General features: G+C 48.7%; 4 protein-coding genes and 1 non-coding gene across 5 annotated transcripts; 4 read left to right on the top strand and 1 right to left on the bottom strand.

Moving 5' to 3' along the window:
* Positions 1-1,383: 1,383 nt before the first annotated feature.
* VTJ83DRAFT_7111 (uncharacterized protein) lies at positions 1,384-3,267 on the bottom strand (the record flags this gene model as incomplete). The annotated part of the gene is made up of 1 exon (XM_071013898.1): positions 1,384-3,267. The coding sequence occupies one exon, from the start codon at positions 3,265-3,267 to the stop codon at positions 1,384-1,386; it is 1,884 nt and encodes a 627-aa protein (XP_070863328.1).
* Positions 3,268-4,273: 1,006 nt separating this feature from the next.
* On the top strand, positions 4,274-4,984 carry VTJ83DRAFT_7110 (uncharacterized protein; the record flags this gene model as incomplete). The annotated part of the gene is made up of 2 exons (XM_071013897.1): positions 4,274-4,784; positions 4,845-4,984. 2 exons carry the CDS (start codon positions 4,274-4,276, stop codon positions 4,982-4,984), a joined length of 651 nt encoding a protein of 216 aa, XP_070863327.1.
* A 1,924-nt stretch (positions 4,985-6,908) lies between these two features.
* VTJ83DRAFT_7109 (uncharacterized protein) lies at positions 6,909-9,278 on the top strand (the record flags this gene model as incomplete). Its single annotated transcript, XM_071013895.1, has 11 exons — positions 6,909-6,970; positions 7,203-7,229; positions 7,296-7,340; positions 7,395-7,450; positions 7,517-7,786; positions 7,844-7,970; positions 8,032-8,133; positions 8,202-8,400; positions 8,462-8,793; positions 8,853-8,979; positions 9,075-9,278. The coding sequence occupies 11 exons, from the start codon at positions 6,909-6,911 to the stop codon at positions 9,276-9,278; spliced, it is 1,551 nt and encodes a 516-aa protein (XP_070863326.1).
* A 527-nt stretch (positions 9,279-9,805) lies between these two features.
* Positions 9,806-9,897, top strand: VTJ83DRAFT_t168. Its single transcript has one exon. It is a non-coding gene; the product is annotated as a tRNA-Glu (tRNA).
* Positions 9,898-10,869: 972 nt separating this feature from the next.
* VTJ83DRAFT_7108 (uncharacterized protein) lies at positions 10,870-11,379 on the top strand (the record flags this gene model as incomplete). Its single annotated transcript, XM_071013894.1, has 2 exons — positions 10,870-10,948; positions 11,012-11,379. The coding sequence occupies 2 exons, from the start codon at positions 10,870-10,872 to the stop codon at positions 11,377-11,379; spliced, it is 447 nt and encodes a 148-aa protein (XP_070863325.1).
* Positions 11,380-19,910: the final 8,531 nt, after the last annotated feature.

Genomic DNA, 19,910 nt, shown 5'->3' with positions numbered 1-19,910 from the left:
AGCTGATGGCCCGAAGGAGCTCCCGAAGCTCGTCCCTGGCATGACGCCTAAAAAAAGCGGCCTTCGATTGCATCATGGACGGATCATGGAACCGGTTCCTTGGTACCCCATACAACGTGGGCGGGTGATTACGACGGTAACCTTTGCATGGGGAATGGGAAGCCCGATGCAGGGCTTCTATGGCCCCTGACCTAGGTCAGCTCTTGGGTTCCTGAAAAGTCTCCGGAGGCTGTGGTCTAGCATTCCGTTTACCTAGCTGAGCAAGCTGCGTACCACGGCCAAGCCCGCCATGCTCGCCAGTTGTATCCTAAAGCGTGGTGCAGGCCCGACATCCCGAGATTTTTGCCGGTGGGACAAGACATTGGACAAGCAGAGAAGGAGACCGTCCCTGGCGCGGCCTTGTCCGCCCTCGTGCGCCCCACGAGCCAAAATGCAACTGTCCTGCCCGTCGCCTGTGGGGTTGGGATTTTACCCGCAACAGCCTGAACGAACCCCCGTGGCCCAGTGGTCCAGCAGGACACTAAGCGAAGCCAGGGAGCCATGCGGATGCGGGAAGCACCGGCAACGGCTCTGTCGTCCAACCAGGAAATCACCTAGGTCCACGCCGTTTAGGCTGTGATGGGGCTTGTCGGTGGGCCCGACGCGGCCCGCCTCGACCCGGGGACAAGCCCGAGGTCCGAACCGACCGGCAAGCAGAAAACAGGCATGCGAGCTGCGTACCTTGGGCACCTTGCCGCGTAACGGTATGTAGGCTGCTGAAGCGAAAAGGGCCCTAGGCGGGAAAGGGGTCCTAGAATCCGGGTTACGTACGTTTAGCACCTGTTCATGGGGCGGTGGAAGCGACCGGAGGACCCCTACAGCACCCTGGCGGCGACATGACTAGCCGCGCCAACGAGAAACCTCAAAACGTTTGCCAAGTGTAAGGTAGGCCCTGAGCCGATCACGATGGAATCGGCTGGGCACCCGACCTGCCATTTTTACCTCGTATGGCTGTGGTCATGAACGGGGAAAGTTAAGCAGCCCAAGTCCACGGCACCATTAGAAGGTATCCAAGAAGTCATTATCCTCATGCCGTACCAAAACCAACAACTTGCCGGACAGAACAGAACTCAGCCAAAACGTACCCCTCCCATGCAGAGGAGATGCAAGTCGAAGCTTCGGGGCCGTGTCGACCGATCCTGGCGTTTGCAGGTCGTATGTGAGCAAGGGCGTCAAGCTTTGGACTTTGAAAACATGTTGGCCAATTCTTGGAGAGTTTGGGCGAGGCCAGAGGAAGCTCTCGTTGTTTCAGATCGTCGCCCACGGCGTCGAGAAGGCATCTCCGACATGACAGGTGAACGGTACTTGATGATTATGCCGTGGTTTTCCCCTGAATAATCAGCCTCACACAGAAACGCTAGCCCCATGATTCAGCGCCAAAAACGTCAACCCATCCTTCGCCTGCTCCCCTTCCCCTCCCAACTCCCTCGCAAACCTGACCCCCATGGACTTACACGCCCACTCCAACTCCCCCAGCGTCCTCAGCACCTCCTCCGGGTCCGGGACGAACGTGCCCCAGTGCATCGCCACCGCAATGGGGCCTCTCGTCCTGCTGCTCTGATCAGACAAGGTCGCTGCCGCCGTTGTCTCCGTTGCTGATGGTGGCGCTGACGATGTCTCCTCCTCCTCCTGCTGCTGCTGCTGCCGCCGCTCTTCTGTCCCCGCCATGACCCTCAACACCTTCACCGCATCCCACGACGGCATGTGGTTCGCCCCCGTGACACCCAGCGTGTGCCGTGGCAGCGGGTTAACCCAGCTTGGCAGCGGAACGAAGCTGCGGAGGTAGGAGAACGTGGCGCCGACGGAGACGGGGAGGAGGAGGAGGTCGGGAGGGCCGATGCGGGCGCGGATTTGGGCGAAGGCGGGGCATGGCGGATGGACTTGATCATCATCACCGTCGTTGACCGCCGAATTGGAGTTGCTATTGTTGCTATTGTTGTTGGTGGTGCTGGTAGTGGTGGCGGTGGTGCTGGTGGCGGTGGTGGTCGTAGTAACTGTGGAGCTGGCCTTGCCGTCGACCACAGAGGCCGTGGTGGTGGGCTGGGAGATGTCCTGCCCTTGATGCTCTCGTGGCGATGGCGGCCAAGACGGCGACGGGTGGAACTGATACCCGGTGTCGCCGGCAAAGAAGACACGGCAGCCCGGTCTGCCCCTGCTGTTGCCGCTGCCCCCAGCAAGATGCTCAACATACCAGCTGGACCACAGGGCCGAGTTCTTCGCACCAAACCTCCAGCTGTTGTGCTGCGCCGGGGTACACCATATCCTGACAACCGCGTTGCCATCCGTCTCCTCACCCACATGCCGCAACTCCACCTCATCCCACCAGTCCATCTCGACCACCCTATCCTCCGGGATCCCACACTCCGCTCGCAGCCACCTCGCATTCCCCAGCGGCACGTAAAACCGCACCCACGCCTTGTTTCGCTCCCACACCTCCTTGAGCGTCGCCGCGTCCATGTGATCGGGATGGTTATGCGATATCAGCACGGCGTCAATCTCCGGCAGGTCCTGCACGGCACAGGGCGGCGGGTACGTCCGCGGCGGTCCAAAGTACCGGGTAATGGCGGGGCGCTGGGAAAAGATGGGGTCGAAGAGGAAGCCCAGCGGCCGGCGCCGCTCCCCCTCGTCCTTATCATCGTCCGCGGGGAACTGCACCAGCGCGCCGGCGTGGCCGAGCCAGGTCGCCTTCGCTCGAAACCCCGGCCCAGGACCGTCCGACGCAGGGTCGTGGACGGGGAGGGAAAAATCCGGCTTTTGGACCCGGAGCAAACGCGCCGCCTTCTCCCCCGCCGCTGAGTATCTGGCAGGCCAGCCGCAAGGGAGGTCGCCGAATCGGGGCAGCTTGGCTGGCTCGTCCTCGACAGAGATGGGGCCAGCGGCTTTGGTAAGATGGGACGCGGCCAGCTCGAGGTAGCCGTCGTTGTCCGGGCCCCAGCGAAAGCTGGACCATGTCTGGGCGAGGGTGGGGTTGTGCCAGGATGGCCAGGGGTTGCGGAAGCCGGTGATGGCAGAGACAGAGGGAGAAGCGTTCTCCGTTTGGGATGGCCGCGTGCGGCCTAGTGAGGGTGCCCATGACGAGAGGTACGAGGTCCAGCCCGAGGCGGCTTGCGGCGGCGAGGTCGAAAGCACGTGGTGTTCTGGCGGCGAGGCAGACTCGTGGTGTTTCAGGGTGCTTGGTTGAAGAAGCATCATGAACGACGGCGTCACCTGCATCAACAAGGAAACCATGGCATCACCCGCTACGCACGGGTGAAGGATGGTAGCGATGTTGATGAAGGTGAAGTTGAGGCCTATTAATTACCCTGTAAACGTTACGCGCCAAGAACCAAACGGTGTCAGCCCCAGCTGAAAACGGCTAGTTAGATGTCCAAATCAATGTTTGTACCCATACGAATTGGTTAACAGGGTACGACGACATGTGCCCATCCTCAGGTAACGTTGAGCAACATCTCCAAGGCATTAAGATGTCGTTTGAGCGGTATTATGCTATGGAAGGTCGGCAACTGGCGCCTCTGCCAAGCGTGTTGCAAAGCGTAGCGTGGGGGCGGCGTCTCGGAACTGGCCATGAATCAGGGCTGCCCTCCAGCGATGTATCGGTCGAAGACAATGGTACATACCTCACGTTAGGTACCTACCCATGTATTAACCAAGGTGCTAGACGAAACGTCCATTCACAACAATTACGCAGCCTGCTCACAACGGTGTAATGATTCCATGGCAAGGCTTGGCTAACAGGCAGATCAATCAACTTCCAGACCAGACTCCGGCCTAAGCCACCTGGCAGGCATCGGGGCCGTTGAGGCCATGGGCTACCTGAGGTACTCGAGGTGGTATGACATGGGCAAGATGCAAGATTTCTGTACCTATCCCGTCCGCAGGCGGTGAGGGGCTTCGGTGGCTTACGCAGGTTGCTGACAGAATTCTCCCTTCCCGCCCTCGGCAACGGAAACCTACAGCCAATCCTTTCCATCTCTGGGCTCCTGTACGATGACCCGGGGAAGGGAGGCTTGACAAGCGGAAGGACGCCACACTATAAGAAGCCAGCCCCCGTTCTTGTCTTGCGGCCTACCCGCGTCCTTTCAGACGTCTACCTGCCAAGCATCCTTGTTCTCACCACCTGCAACTCGGTTGAATCCGCCAGCGCGGTCCCATCAGCCTGTCAGAGCAATCCACAGCCCCCCAAGGCGACGCACTCTGTCAACAACAAACGTCGGCACAAGGCTTAGCTTTCACAATGTCCAACGAACCCACCCCCACGTCGACACGCACCTCGGATCCTCCTGCCCCTCCTCCCAACCTCCCGCAGCCCAGCACCCTCCCGCAGCCCAAACCCCTCTCCAGCCTCCCCCAGCTCACCCGCTACATCACCACCCACCGCGCCTCGGACGGCCTTGCCGCCCTCCATTCCCAAGCCCCCTTCATCTGGGCCGGCTTCGACGAGGACAACCTCGGCTTCGCCGTCCCCTTCACCACCTCCGCCTTCCCTGCGGATCTGAACGGTGACGCCGACCTGGCGGCGCACGACGCGCTCGTCGCCAGCGGGCGTCTGGGGCTCGTGAGCCCGGGCGGCACGGTCTGTCGGGTGGTGGACTTTGCGCCGGGGTACGCGTGCGCGATGCACCGGACCAAGAGCCTGGACTACGGGGTCGTGCTGGAGGGCGAGGTGGAGATGGTGCTCGACGGCGGGGATAGGGCGGTGCTGAAGAGGGGGGATGTGGCGGTGCAGAGGGGCACGAACCATCAATGTGAGTAGTGTGTGCTTTGGTACCACAGCCAGGGATGGCGCTGACCCGGATGATGATTAGGGGTCAACACGAGCGCGACGGAGTGGGCGAGGATGCTGTTCGTGTTGCAGGATATCCAGCCGATCGTGGTGAATGGGAAAGAGCTGGGAGAGGATCTGGGGCCTGAGGGCGGACTATCAAAGGCCGAAAAGAAGAGCTAGACGAGGGGGTGGGGCGGCCGGATCATGGCGGGGAGGGCTGTCGGCTTTGGGGTCAATGCAGCTGTTAGGTGAACAATGAGGTGGGTTTTTCAACTGGTCTTGGGGTAGTATGGTGACGGCCGTGGCTCGACTCATCATTTCATGCACGAGGTCTTAGCAGGGGGGAAGCTAGGTGCCTGAGTTTAGCAGCCCCGTATCCGTTTCGCTGAGGCGGAACGGGGGCGGAACATCACTAACAAGCTGAACCATAATCCATTCAACACTCGTCTTTCACTGCCGCTGCAGCGGTGGCTTCCAAGGGCCCCGAGGGACCGCAGCATTGTCCCGGGAGCGGCGCTAGGGTAACGTATCGTCCTGGTCTCTCATTGACTGTTGTCTGCTATCCGCCGTGCTGCGCCGTAGCTCTTCTCCCGCAAGTCGGCAAAGACCGATCCCCACGCCGGGGGAGCTCCGGGGAGCGATGCTGTTGGCGGGTACTCCACACGGCCCGGCCCCACTTCGGCCCCGAGGTGGAACGCTTTCCGGTAGAGACATACCGACAACCTGGAACTCGCGCCGTCGATCGATAGGGGAAGTCGGCCGTGTAGCTACCAAGCATGGTTCGGTCGTTGCCCGTGCGACACCATGGACCCGAGCCCGTCCTTAGCCATCCTACCCCTATTATCCTCAGGTCGTGCGCTTTTGGCAACGACAATCCCGTGTCAAGCAACCGACGATCCTGTCCCTTGGTGGCCTCCCTTCCGCCGAAGACGTCAAAGCAGGGAAAGCAACAACAGCAGGGGTCAAAAGCATCCACAAGCCAGCGAGCCAAGCTCCAACGGCGATGCGAGAGCCCCGCGATTCCCCCGCCGCTGCGGAGGATCAGCACCAGGGTTTCATCCGCTGGGGCTCGTCTGTGACATGCTCCACCTGAGCTTGTTCTCGAAAGCGTTCATGTGCAGTTCCACTCCGTCCCGCGTGCTCCAGCCAGCAAGCGATGGGACAACCCGTTGAACGCATTCAAGCACAGAACAGCGCAGCACAGGACACCGTTCCTGGTGCCCGGAACCTACCCAGATTCCCATCTGGCGACAGCATGGCAAATTAATCACGGGAGCTGCAGAGTGTAAAGCTAATGGAGCACCCGCGCCGGCAACTGAAATTCTGCCGATAGGTGGAATAACTCGGGAGTTCTTGGCCGTTCGGTTCAGCTTAACAGCTGAGCACCGATAGTATACGGTGTAGGCAGAGGAGGGTCGAGGTGCGGACGACCGACCTGAGCAAGTGCGAAAACAAAACAAGGAAAAAAGGGGAAAAGGAGCTACAAGCACCGCGTTCGCCGTTGCCAAGTCCTCGCGACCAGCCGGCTTTCGATTTCGAGGCGTGCGAACCAGCCCCGGACATGCACAGTTGCGGTCTCGGCCAGCGGTGCGCCGCGCCGGCTCTCTGCCCGACCGTTGCAACCATCCGCACCCCGCGACACCACACCCCTGGATCGGAAGCTTCACGGCCTTCCGCCTCGCGTCACCTTCGTTGCAACCTCGACCAACCTCCGGCCGGGGAACGCCTGGGGAGGTGAGGGGGCTTTACCATGCGGGGAAACGCGAGATACGCCCAGGTCTCGACGACTCGGCCGTCCATGCCCCGACATTACCCATATTAACCTGCCGCGCGCCCGCCCGTTGACTGTCCGAGATCATGGAATCCTTCTTTATCACCGCCCCGTCCGCTTGTTGTGTGAGCACCGGGAGAGTGGTGGTTTTGTCATTCTCGATTCCGCCTTCTTCGCTGGCCGTGGTCCTGGATCCCCCGATCTTCGCCTATCAACAACCGAAGGCCTATCCAGGGCGATTCGCGTCTCTCTCCAGCCGAAGGGCTTTCCCCATCCAGACAATCGAGCGCATTTGAAGAAGCCGAGCCGTGATCCGACGACACGATCGAGACAATGGCGGGCACGGGAGCAAAGATTCTCAAGGTCATCATTCGCAATGATGCGATGAAGCAGGAGTGCGTGATGCCACGCTGGCTGCCAGGAGGCGAGATGTGAACGAGGTCGGCTGACGTACACAGCCCTCCCGAGATATACGGGTGGCGTGTGTTTGTTTTGGTCTGGGCTGGTAAGAGCGCCTGGCGGCATTTGTTGCGGTGTGACTTTGTGCTGACGATGGCTAGCCTGGTATGAATAGGCCCCTTTCGAGAGCGACAGGGTCTGGGTGGCGCTGACATGCTGAACGTGCAGCTTCGGTGGTATGCTCTTCGGGTGGGAGTAAGTGACCACGGCAATACTACGTGTAGCCCTCAGGAGCTCTGGAAACTAATGACGGATTTGCAGCGTCGGCACCATTGGTGGTGTCCTGGCAATGCCATTGATGCAGGAGTAAGGCCATCCGCCCTGCGCCCACCGTGACAGACTCGACCTGACACAGCCCAGACGATACGGCTACGAAAACTACGACGCCAAGGCGAAGGCCGATATGTCGCAGAACAGTGAGCCTCCTACCCTCCCATCGCCGACGCACACACGCGCGGGCGTCCCTGACGATTCATTTCCAGTCGCTTCAACCCTTCAGGCCGGATGCTTCGCTGCGTGCTTCATCACCCCCTGGATCACCGACCGCTGGGGCCGCCGCTGGGCCCTGATTCTCACCGGTGCCATCACCACCGTCGGCGTCGTCTTCCAGACCGGCTCCGTCGCCTCGGGTGACCTCGCCGTCATGTACGTCGGCCGCTTCATCGCGGGCCTCGGCGTCGGTGCTGCTTCTATGCTCACCCCGTTGTACGTTTCGGAATGCGCGCCACGCGCCATTCGTGGCGGTTTGACCAGTATGTTATCTCCTGCGGTGCGTGGACGTTTGATTGCGGACTAACGGGGCGGGAAAGCCTTCTACCAGCTGTTCATCGTGACTGGCGTGATGCTGTCGTTTTGGATCAACTACGGCGCTCTGCTGCACTTCAAGGGCGTCTCGACGTTTGCTGTGCCTCTTGCTCTTCAGGCGTTGCCGGCGGTGTGAGTCTGGCCTGGCCATTGAACAGGGTATCGCGGCGGTTCTAACACGTCTCTTTTTCAGCGCTCTGATCGTCTTCATGTTCCTCGTCCCCGAGAGCCCGCGCTGGACCGCCACCCAGGACGACTGGGAGACGACAAAGAAGATTCTGGTCCGCCTCAGGGGGTAAGAGGGTCGTGTCTCCCTGAAGCAACTACATTTCCCACTAACGGTTCTGTTTTTTTCCTTTTCAGTTTGCCCGAGGACCATCCGTATGTGCAAAATGAAATCTCCGAGATGTCCGAGCAGCTCGCCAGCGAGCGCCGCCTTGTCGGCGACGCCACCACCAAGACCCTCCTCAAGGAGATGTGGCTCATCCCCGGCAACCGCAAGCGCGCCATCATCAGCATCATGCTCATGGTCTGGCAGCAGATGACGGGCGTCAATGCCATTGTACGTCTCAGCCACTCCCCCTGGCTCTGCTCAGGCCAGCCTCATTGACTTCTCTCCCCAGAACTACTATGCCCCGCAGATCTTCCAGGGCCTCGGCATGACGGGAACGTCGGTCCAGCTGTTCGCCACGGGCGTCTACGGAATCGTCAAGGTCGTCGGGTGCTTTATCTTCCTCGTCTTCGTCGCCGACTCGCTTGGTCGCCGTCGCAGTCTGCTGTGGACGAGCGCCGCCCAGGCCATTTCCATGTACATCGTCGGCGCGTATGGCAAGACCGAGCCTCCCGTCCCCGGCAAGCCGATTTCGGGCTTTGGATACTTCGCCATCGTCCTGATTTATCTCTGGGCTATCTTCTTCCAGTTCGGCTGGGGCCCCGTCTGCTGGATTCTCGTTAGGTACGATCCCCCCTTAGGTCGCTGCGCCGTTGGGCCTGGGCGATGCTGACCGGCCGCAGCGAGATCCCGACTGCCCGTCTCCGCGCCCTGAACGTGGCCATGGGTGCCGCGACGCAGTGGCTCTTCAACTTCATCATCGCCCGCACCGTCCTGACGATGCAGGTCACCATGGGCACCGCCGGCTACGTAAGCACCCTCGCCATCCATTCCCCCATCCTCATTCAGAACCTCTTCCAAAGCGTCCCCGGCATGTCCACCCACTAACCGCACCGCCTGTGCAGGGCATGTTCTTCCTTTTCGGCACCTTTGGCTGGATCATGGGCGCCTTTGTCTGGTTCTTCATTCCCGAGACCAAGGGTGTCAGCCTCGAAAAGATGGATGAGCTCTTTGGTGTGACGGCGCACGCGCCTAAGGACGTTGAAGATGGACCGGAGCCGGAGGCGGCCCCCGTGGAGGTCCGCGAGGAGAAGGGTGAGAAGGCCTAACTGGTGTTGCGCCGCGCAAATCCACTGGGTATTTGGGTGGGCAGTTTTGGCAGCATTCCTCTTCCAGATGTTGTTGAGTTAATGGTACGGCTTTTTGTTGGTCCGATCGTACGGAGTTCACAACACGCTTCTTGGTGCAGACGGGAACCGGGTCGTTGAATAACTCGGCAGTTTTGGCATGGGTTGCTTCGAATTATTTATGTCGAGGTCCATGAATCCAAGATCATGAGAAGCAGCGTAGGAATTTGTGGCCGGCTTGTCGAGCAACACGTCAGTGCCGTTCGGCAAGACAGATGTCTGTGACTCCCGCCAGCCATGGCGGCCGCTAAACGCTGCGCACGACAACCATAATCTCAGAGGATGGTTCCTTTATCAGACAGATGAATTTACATTTTCTCCAAATCCTGATTGGAGACATCGAAAACTCAAAAGAGAGAACGGGTTTGCCTCCGCTATGCGGTGAATCATTGATAGTGGTACCCTCCAAACCCGACACCCAACAACTGGTCGGAACCACGCTCGACTAATCGGGTATGGTGTAGCGGTAACATCGTTGACTCTCACTCCTCAGGAGTGACTGCTCTCTCAACAGCCCCGGGTTCGACTCCCGGTATCCGAGTCACATTTTTTCCAGATTTTTTTTCTCAGGCGGCCTCTTTTTGCAGCCTCTTGACTCAGCGACACGCAACGTGCATACAATTTTCAACACTGCATGGCTGGGTCCATTCCAGACCGGGGCCCATGTTTGCTCTTGGCGGGCAGCGGCACTATTCGCATGGCATTCATTAAGATGAACAACGGTGGGTTTAGGCAGGACCCGAGCCTTAACAGGGGGCGTCGGGTTAGAGGCGTCCGTATCTTCAATGACCGCTGGTTGATGGGCATGCTAAAGACAGGGCTGCGAGCAGGTACCTAGTCCGGAGCGCAGGGCAGTTAGGAATGGGCAGCCACGGCAGATGTGAAAGGGATGTCGGAGAGGAGGGGTTCCCTCGAAGTCCTTGAGAGAAGAGAGGAGGGATGGGAGGGCCCAATTGCGAGGTGATTTAGTTTGGCTGCGTTGGACATAACTACTGTGTACACAGCACATGGATTTGCTGCTGGTTACTGATCACCGAATGGTCTTGGACAAGGGCTGGCCAACAAAGGCTCTGTCTAACCATCAGCATTTAGGATGGTCTCACGTGAGCTCGTGTTCCCCTCGCGCCTTTCCATGCAAGCCGCCTGACAAGTTCAGGGGATGTGAGAGGACGCGTCCTTTGATTTGCGCGAGATGCGGTGAGCCGGCGTGCCAAGAAACGCCACTCAAACCATCGCATCCTCGTCAACCAGAAAAGGGCACAGAGACGGTGCAATTCGGAGCCTGCGCGGGCTTGGGAGCTCCGAGGCGACGGCGATTCGGTTCTAGCGGTTGTTTGCTTTGATCAGGACGCCGCGCATTCTGAAGATAAAAGCAACAATGGCCTCAAGCGTCGGGCCATTCGACCTTTGATCCATCAGTCTCAACACTGGCCATTATTACCGGATACCCCGCGAGCCGCGAGCCCCCGACGACGCCCTCTTTGACCACTCCGACCTGAGAGACTTCATCATCATGTGCGACTCTACGTGGACGCCCCCCAAGCTCGGCTCTCCGGTTTGGCTCGGTATCTCCGCCAAGGACGTAGCCCGAGGTACGACCCTCCTCGCGTCATTGTTTTCCCCACGGCAGGCTGACTAACGCGCACACACAACAGCCGAAGCCTTTTATACGGAGGTTTTCAGCTGGTCCTTCCAAGCCAGCCCGCGCAAGCCCGAGGAGAGCGAGGTCGACGCCAAGACGCGCCTCGTTGACTGGAACCCGGACGTCAAGCTGGGCGGCGGCATCGTCCCCCGGCCCGACGGGGATGACCCTACGGGCCTGCCGGCCGCGGGCCCGGGCGGCATCGTCTTGTACTGGCTCGTTGAGGACCTCACCAAGACCGCCGAGACCATCGAGCGCGCGGGCGGCAGGATGATTGGGAGCAAGGAGCCTATCAAGGAGGGCGCAAATGGGCTGTATAGGTTCTTTGAGGATACGGAGGGGAACGTCGGGGCGGTCTACCAGATGGTGTCGAATAAGTGAGGTTGACGATGGTGTGCACATCGTGGCCCAAGGTGCTGGTAGTCAAGGGTATGCTGTTGAGAATGGATTGTTGAGCTGTCTCTTGTCAGCGATGGGTGACTTTCAAGACCCAACCTCTACATTGGTGGCCACAGACCAGTTCACCGTTGATTTTCCGCGTCTCATACCAGGACCGGATAATTAAGTAGTCTTCTTATCTGTGATGGCCCGGACCTGTGAGAGTGCATACGGCGGAAAGGAGTGGTTGGAAGCTGTTGTTCCAAAGAAGAAAACAACTATCTAATATGCCTCTCCTGGAGGCTCCTTATATATACGATAGATACCCAGAATAGCGGTCTGAGCAGGCAGAATACCTGCTAGGGTTCAGGACCAGGGTATAAATCCCTATAGATCCTGTTATACACCCCCCAGTTGTTCGTAATCAGCGAGCAACTGCTATAATAAGATCCTGAAAATCAAAGAAAAGAGAGAAATACCGTCGTAGCTCTCGCGCCCTTTTTAATAGGGTAGTTAGGAGTTAAATCCCTTTATAGTATATTATAAGCTGTTTTAGACTTCGGGACGAGCCGTATCTAGTAATCCAAAGTCTTTATAATTAGTCGATTTTCTAGACCTTCGAAAGGTCGATTTAAAGGTTAATAAAGGAAATTATTCTTCTTCTAGAAATATTAATAATAATCCGGTTAACTATAATATTTTAAAACTATAATAATAAAAGCGATCTTTCCGATTATTATAACCGTAAAAATAGCTTCCCTAAATACTATATTGATTTCCAGCTCTATTAGTTTTTTTAGTACTAAGAGTATATTGCTAAGTAGCCTAATAAACTAGGTTACTAGTTTTCGTCGTTTAAAATATATTTTCGATCGTTTAAAACTACTCTTCTTACCCTTTAATTATAAAGGAGTAACCGACTAGTTCTTATTACAATTATCTATAGTTTTCTAACGTATTATAATAGTTATCTAGCTTCCTATACTACTAAAAGCAGTAAAAAACCTATTAATATAAGTAATAATATTAGTTTACTTATAAAGTTACTTTTTAGCAGCGTTATAGTATCCTTTAATAATAATTAGAATATTATAGTTATATTATATAAAAGTAAGGTTAACCCCGCTAAGCTTCTGCTTTTTAAACTCCTGTAAAGGCTTAAGGACGGCTATAGAGTTCTCGGTTAACGGATCGAGCCTTATATAGATTATTTTAAATCAGCTTTAAAGTATAGCAATAGCTTATACTTATCGGTTGTAGGTTAAACCTATTACTATCGTTATAAAACGATAACGTTTTATAAACTCGGGTAAAACTTCTTTTTTATTATTTTAAAGTTTTAGACGGCTATTATAGTAACTAGTATTACATTTTTAGCTAATCCTTTTAATTATATATTAAACCCTTTTTACTAGCGTTTACTACTGCTTAGTATATACAATATAAATAAGCCGACGCTTCTAAGAACGTAAGTTTATTATTTCGGAGACCCGATCTATAAGTTCTGATAAGTATATAGATTATTAATCGTACCCGTTATACGTATAAGGATCTAAAGGCCGGTATCGTTAAAGGTTAGTAACCAAAGTTTCTTTTAGCTTTAAAGGAAAGTCTAAAGACTCTACTCCTTTATATTATTAACGGTATTCTAACGCTGCCTACCCTAGCTTAGTCCGGTCCCTCTACACTATCCAATACCTATAAACGTTCTTTAACGGTAATTTCCGTTCCTCCCGGCCCGACTAGTAAAAAGAAGAAGGAGGATAAGTCTCCTTTTATTAAGAAGACTAAGGATAAAGGTAAAGGTAAAACGGTAAAGGAGGATAATAATAAGGATAAGGAGGAGGAGCTTTTAAAATATCTTCTAGCTAACGTAAAGGCTAAGAAGGATATTAAAGCGAAGGAGAAGGAGGCGGAGGCTTAGAAGGTACGTCTATACGCCGAGCTAAAGAAACGTAGGTTAGATATTTAGGTTATTAGTTTATTATATTAGTTTCTAACGCTTTACACCTTTATTATAAAGTCTTTAGGAATAAGTTTTATTAATTAACCCTTTGTTTTAAATTACCCTTTAGATCCTATATTAGTTTAATAGTATTTTAAAGGTTAAGGAGCTTCCGAAAATATTTAAAACACTATTGTAATAGATTCTTTGTTAATCCGTTAACTAATATTTATATCGTTTAAAGGTATTCGATACTAAAAGTACCTTTTTTAACCTACTCTTTTACCTATATATTATAGATATCGATATACTTTAAAGAGGTATTTATCCGTATTCTATCTTTAACTACTAGTCTAATTATATTAATATTATTATAATAGATTACTTATAGCTCTCCGAAGTCTAAAGCAATATCCTTAAAAAAGCGTTACAGTACTATAGTTTCCTTAGTAGTACTTATAAACGTTATTAGTTTAGCTTCTATAAATAAAGTAATAACTGTTAACTACTTTATAGCCTTCTATACAATTATATTTCTAAAAAGTATTATTATATAGCTTTAAATAGACTTTTAAATATCAAGGTAATCGGTAAATAATACGTTTCCTACGATAAGGAATACTTATAATTCGGTTTCCTCGCTAATATATATAATCCTTAGATACTTTGTTCTATATAGGTAATAAACTACCTAATACGCTATAAGGATATATTAGTATAACGGATTTGTTAAAAAATAAAATAGCTTTAACGTAGTAAAAGCTACGTCTAAGCGAATTATAATAGCTATATAAAGTATTAAACTAATAAGCTTTTAGAAAAGTTTAATTTCGTTGTTTAAAACGGTCCCCTTATATTTAATAAAATTGTTAAAGGGAAGTGGAATATAAAGCGTACGAACCGTAAAGTTAATATTAAACTTCTTAGCTATCTTTTCGATATATTAGTTATAGACTAAAAATACCTAGCGCTTCGGACGGTCCTTAATAATTCTTATACTTAGAAACTACTTCGCTTCTCTCTTTTTATAAAGTTTGTATTTAGCTTTAAAAGTATTTATAATACGGTTTGCCTTATCCGTATAGTTTCGATAAAAGAAGATAAAATAGTTGTCGACGTAGAATACGATGGTAACTTTACGTTAATCGTTGTAGAAAAGGTAAGGCTTTTCTTTAAAGGCTTTAAAGCCTAGTTTATATAAAGTAGAGGAGAACTTTTAGTACTAAAGGAAAAGTAACTCTCGGAGTTTATAAAGGGCTTATAGAAGTTAAATATACTTTTTTAGCTGCTTGTATTCTTCCGGGAGCTTACAGTATACTAATGCTTCTAGAAGGGTATTTAAAAATACTTATTTAATATCGAACTAGTAGACCTTAAGGTTAAAATATATAGCGATTATTATTATAAAGCGAAATATACGAGCGGCAAGGGTAGCAGCGTAGGTTGTTTTAAAAGTACTCTAGCATTATAGATCGCTTCTAATATAAATATATACCTTTACTTTCTTAATATAATTATATTCATCGAACTTATATATAAATACCTATTTAAAAGGTAAGGGACGTCCTTTAGCCTCTACGTAGCAGATAATACGCTAAGTCTTCCGGTTAATAAGATTCTTAATCTCCTTATTGTAAGTTTCTAGAAATAAGTATTTAAATTTATAGTTCTCGATATCTTAAAAGCGTTAAGGTACCTTAGTATTAGCTAGTTCTAAAAAATATATTCTTAGTATTTTAAGAATAGTATTTAAACGTTTTACAGACCTTTAATTTATAGCTGCTGTTACTATATAATGGATAGTATAAGTTTAAGGGCTATTACTCTTATAAATAGGATTATTTAGGAAAAAGGTTATATAAAAGCTTTCTTAGTATCTCTAATTCGGTAGATATATATTATCGTCTTAATATATCCTGAATACGAATCCGATAAATCTATACTTATCGTTATTATCTTTACCCTCTAGCCCCTAACCTCTTTACCATCTACTCTAATGTACGGCAGGCCTATATACCTTCCTAACGTATTTACATTTAATACAGGCTAGATTAGAGTTTTATCTTTTTATAGTCTACTATTTTATTATAGTATTTATAGTATAATAAGCGTTCTACGACGGTTTATAAATACCGTCTGCCGGCTGTAAAGGCTTTTTTTTAACTATAAAGAGTCCTACGGTATTATTATTATAGAGGCCTAATAGGAGTATACTAAGCTTTATAGTCCTATTAGCAGGATACTAGTCTTTAGCTGTTATACCTTTGTAATAGGTATCGCTAATATAAAGTTTAATATTTATAACCTTGCTAAGTCCTATATAAAGCGATAAAGGATTAATAGACGGCTTTAAGGTCGGGAGTTTAATTATAAGCAATTTTACTTTTAATAGCTTAGTAGAGGTATCTACGGAAGGTATACTCTTTACCTATACTCCTACCCCCGAATTTTAACCCTTTAGCCGGTTAGAACTTATCTCTAGCCTTTTAGAAAATACTAAATATTCTGGACTTTTAAGGTTAATATTGTCGGGCTCTTTTACTATATTAGCGTCCTAGTACCTTGTATCGGACTTAAACAGCTCTATAATATCCTTTATAATTTAAAGCGGTTGTAGGGATATATATTCTTTACTAGGTTTATAGAAAAGCTTCTTATCAAAGATTACATTCCGTATAATAATAACCCTTTTAAGCTAAGGAACTTAAATCCGGTAGATATTAGTTGCTTAGTACCTAACTAGATAACTAATATAAGCTTTTTTAGTTATTTTAAATAGCTTTCGGTAAGTATTTGCTTCTCGTCGCTTATCGAATAAATATACCCGGTATCCGTATACGTACAAGTTACTAAAGTAAAGCTTTAAATCTCGTATACGATTATCTATAAACTCGGGTTAATACTAACGGAAGTATTACTAAAACTACAAGTATAGTTTCTTGTTTAGTAATTTCTAATCGTTGTATTGTAAAAGCGTAATATTAATTAGCTAGGCGGCTACTTTCGTAGCTTCTAGCTATAGGTTGTAAAGTAAGCGGGCTTTAAGAAATATAGTAAACCCTTTTTCGATAATCTTATATCCTATACGTTTAGATTCTTCGTTAGCCTCCGAGGTATAGGTTAAAGTAAGTTTAAGATCGATCCTTAGGTTTTAAATCTAGACCTTATAATCCGTATACCCTTTAATACCGATAATACTAGTATCGTTATCCTGCCGGATCTTATAGACTTTAAGGCTAAACTGTATATTAACCTATAATATAGTGTCTTTGATCTGTCTAGCTACGGTATATAGCGACTTAGTTGTTAAAGTCTTTATAATTACTCTCCTACTTTACTCGTCTCTAATTATAAGCAGCTATTTTAAACCGTTAAACCTAGGATTAAACTTAAAGAGGTTTTAAGTAATCCTTTAGAAGGGTTTTATAACGCGGTTTTTAAAGGGTTAGCGTAAAATAACTTATATAGCGTATACCTGTATATAACTCTTATACTCCTTTCTTAAAATGCTATCTATTTTATACCGAACTCTTCTAGCTATAGAGATAAGTCTTTGTATTGCTTCGGGCCCTATGTATCCTACGCGTAGGTACTATAAACGCTTTGTATCCTTTCTCTTAGGAAGTAGCTTTTTCGATCGGGCGGCTAAACGGGTTTTAATAACGGCGAAAGATATAATTATAGTATATTTAAACGAAGGAACCTTTAAGTAAGTAGAACGAACGTTATATTTAAGGAATATTAAATTCTACTTATAGACTAACTATTTTATTACTAGACTACGCTTTATAGGGTTATAACGAAAGGTTCCGTCCTACCTATAATACTAAAGGCCTGCCCGTTTAAAAGCTACCTTTAATATAATATTAACGTAGAACCCGTTAATAAAAACCGTATTTTCCAGAATCAGGTCCTTAGTATTAGGACCTCTATTACTGTTTAATATATTCCTAAGCCTCTATTACTTATAGGTTTATACTTAGAAAAAGGTTATACCTGCCCCTATACAGTTGTCTAAGTTATCGACTTTATACTAGGATCCAGGCTTAAATTATAATTTATCGTTAACGATATAAACTATTCTGTAATTATTTAGAAGGATAGAATTATAAAGCGGGTAATAGTCGGTAACAAATATAATATAGATGCCGGAGGGAAGCTGAATTCTTATCTATAGATCGTAGGGGATTACCGCTTTAACGAAAGGCTTTAAAAAGTCTTTATTATTATTAAGTTATAACTTAACTCCGACCGAACTAGAAAAAGGTTCTTCGCTGCCCGGTCCTAGTAGTAAGCGTAGTATTCTAGGACTAAGGAGTCTTATCCTTTAAGCTTATAACTTATCTCTAAGGTCCGCCTATTAAAGCTTTATAAAGTCGTTAAGGATACATTAGTATAAGCCTTAGGATATTATACCGCCTCTCTTACTTTTACTAGTTATAATAGCTTTAAGATTAAAGTATTTAATCGGTATCTAATAGTATCGTTCGAGGATTCTGTATAAGTAGTTATAATAAACCTTTAGCGTTCGGTTTACTTTTCTATTTTAATTATTAAATTAATTATAGCTTCGGTTACCGCTTTTTCTACTACTATTCCTACCTTTTCCTTATTTATAGCTACCCTTTAACTTAGAAGGCTTACCTTTACTATTACTACTATTTTTCTTATTAGACCTTTATTTTAATAGGTTTTACTAGTTAGATAACTGCCTACGTCCTCCGAAAGTAATGTAAATATACGGTAAGATACGTACCCCGGCTCCGTTCTAGAGGAGAAATCGGTATAGCTAGTCTATATATACCTTTATAGTTTCCTTAAAGTCGCTTCGGATAACTCTGTCGGCTAGGAATATATACTTAGTATAGGCTTATCCTAGGATAATACGTTTCTAAATAGTATTTAGGAAAGCTATAATAGCTAGGAGACCGATTATATTAGTAACTCCGTTTATAAATACATTATAATATTCGCGGCGGAAGTTTATAATCTATTTAAAAGGGTTTATAACTGTTTTAGCTTTGTCGAGGATATTAAGGAAGGCTTTACAAGACGCCTCTATCCTTACCGTTTAAATAGGAATAATTTAAGCTTCTAGAATACGTAGGATATTACAATAGATTTATAGCTGTTTTATCGATATAAAGAGGTTAAAGGCGTTTTTAAACAGATCCTTCCGAACAGTATTAAGGATAAAATAGTATACTACGTTATAAGCCTTCTTCCAATCGTTTAAATCGTTTTATAGGGTCTTTAGAAAGTACCGGAGGAGGTTCTACTTATATACGTAGTCTACGTTAGACTTAAAGGGTTCTCCTAGTTTTTCCGGTTTAAAGCCCCTTTCCTCTAGATTAGTATTCTACTAGTCCTAAAGCTTTCGTTAGTATTAAATCCTAAACTGCTGCTAGACCTTTAAGTAAACGTCTATATAAGACGGCTCTTAGTTATTATTAAAGATCTTTAAAACCGTTTTAATATTTACTTCTAATCTATAGATCTGCTATACGCTATAGGTATAAGCTTCGTTTCGGATATAATCGAACTATCGTCCCTAGTCGCGGAAGGTCTCTAGCTGTACGACGTTAAAAGTATAATCCTTAAGGACTAAATCTATTTTACTAAGGAAGGTACTTTAATAGTTAACGACGGGTTTTAAGAGAGAGAGGAGAAAATGAACGAGCTAAGCGCTTTAAAGATTAATTTAAGGGCTTATAATAAGAAGGGGAGGTTCTCTTTCTGTGTAGCAGGAAGGTACCGGGCTTATAACTGTGATGGCCCGGACCTGTAAGAGTATATACGGCGGAAAGGAGTAGTTGGAAGCTGTTGTTCCAAAGAAGAAAACAACTATCTAATATGCCTCTCCTGGAGGCTTCTTATATATACGATGGATGCCCAGAATAGCGGTCTGAGCAGGCAGAATGCCTGCTGGGGTTCAGGACCAGGGTATAAGTCCCCATAGATCCTGTCACATTATCTGCTCGCTGAACTTGTTCGCCAGCTCAAGGAAGCGGGGCTACCACCGCTTGAGCTTGTTTGTTGCCGCGGATGTACGAATTCCGGCGGCTTTGGTGATGGGTCCAAGGAAGGAGGCCCAATCTGCCATGTTAGCACCTTGGTGAGGTGTGGCGAAGAAAGATGGCTTTAGGTCGACTTGGAAATATCCCCGTAGGCATGAGAGCCGGCCGGTTCCTAGTATGGATGAGAGCCTGTGTACGAAGGGTCTGTGACATAGCAAGTACAGCACTGACATCACAAATGGCTGTTCCGCAGCCTACGCTTTTTACGACCCATCCGCCCAGCGAATGAGCGACAAAAACGATTGGCCGGCCTGTGGAGCGCGTGAGTATTCGATTGTCTCTATGTCTCGACAGGAGGTTCTGAGCAATGTCGAAGATGGTCACGTTGCTCGAATCCACGTTTTGGATTCTTTACAAAGAGGCTAAATCCGTATCCATAGGTCATGATCCGGGCACGCTGAAACAAAGACAACTCGTGCCGGAAGCCCCGTGGCCAGAGCTTCCCTTCCGTCTGCTCCGTTCAGGCCGAGAAGCTAAGTATCGTCTCCCAAGCCATGAACGGCGACGTGGCT

This window comes from Remersonia thermophila, chromosome 7 (genome assembly GCF_042764415.1).
Source record: "Remersonia thermophila strain ATCC 22073 chromosome 7, whole genome shotgun sequence".
NCBI classification, from domain to species: domain Eukaryota; kingdom Fungi; phylum Ascomycota; class Sordariomycetes; order Sordariales; family Chaetomiaceae; genus Remersonia; species Remersonia thermophila.
Note: the sequence above shows the minus strand (reverse complement) of the source record. Positions and strands in the feature narration are given on the sequence as shown.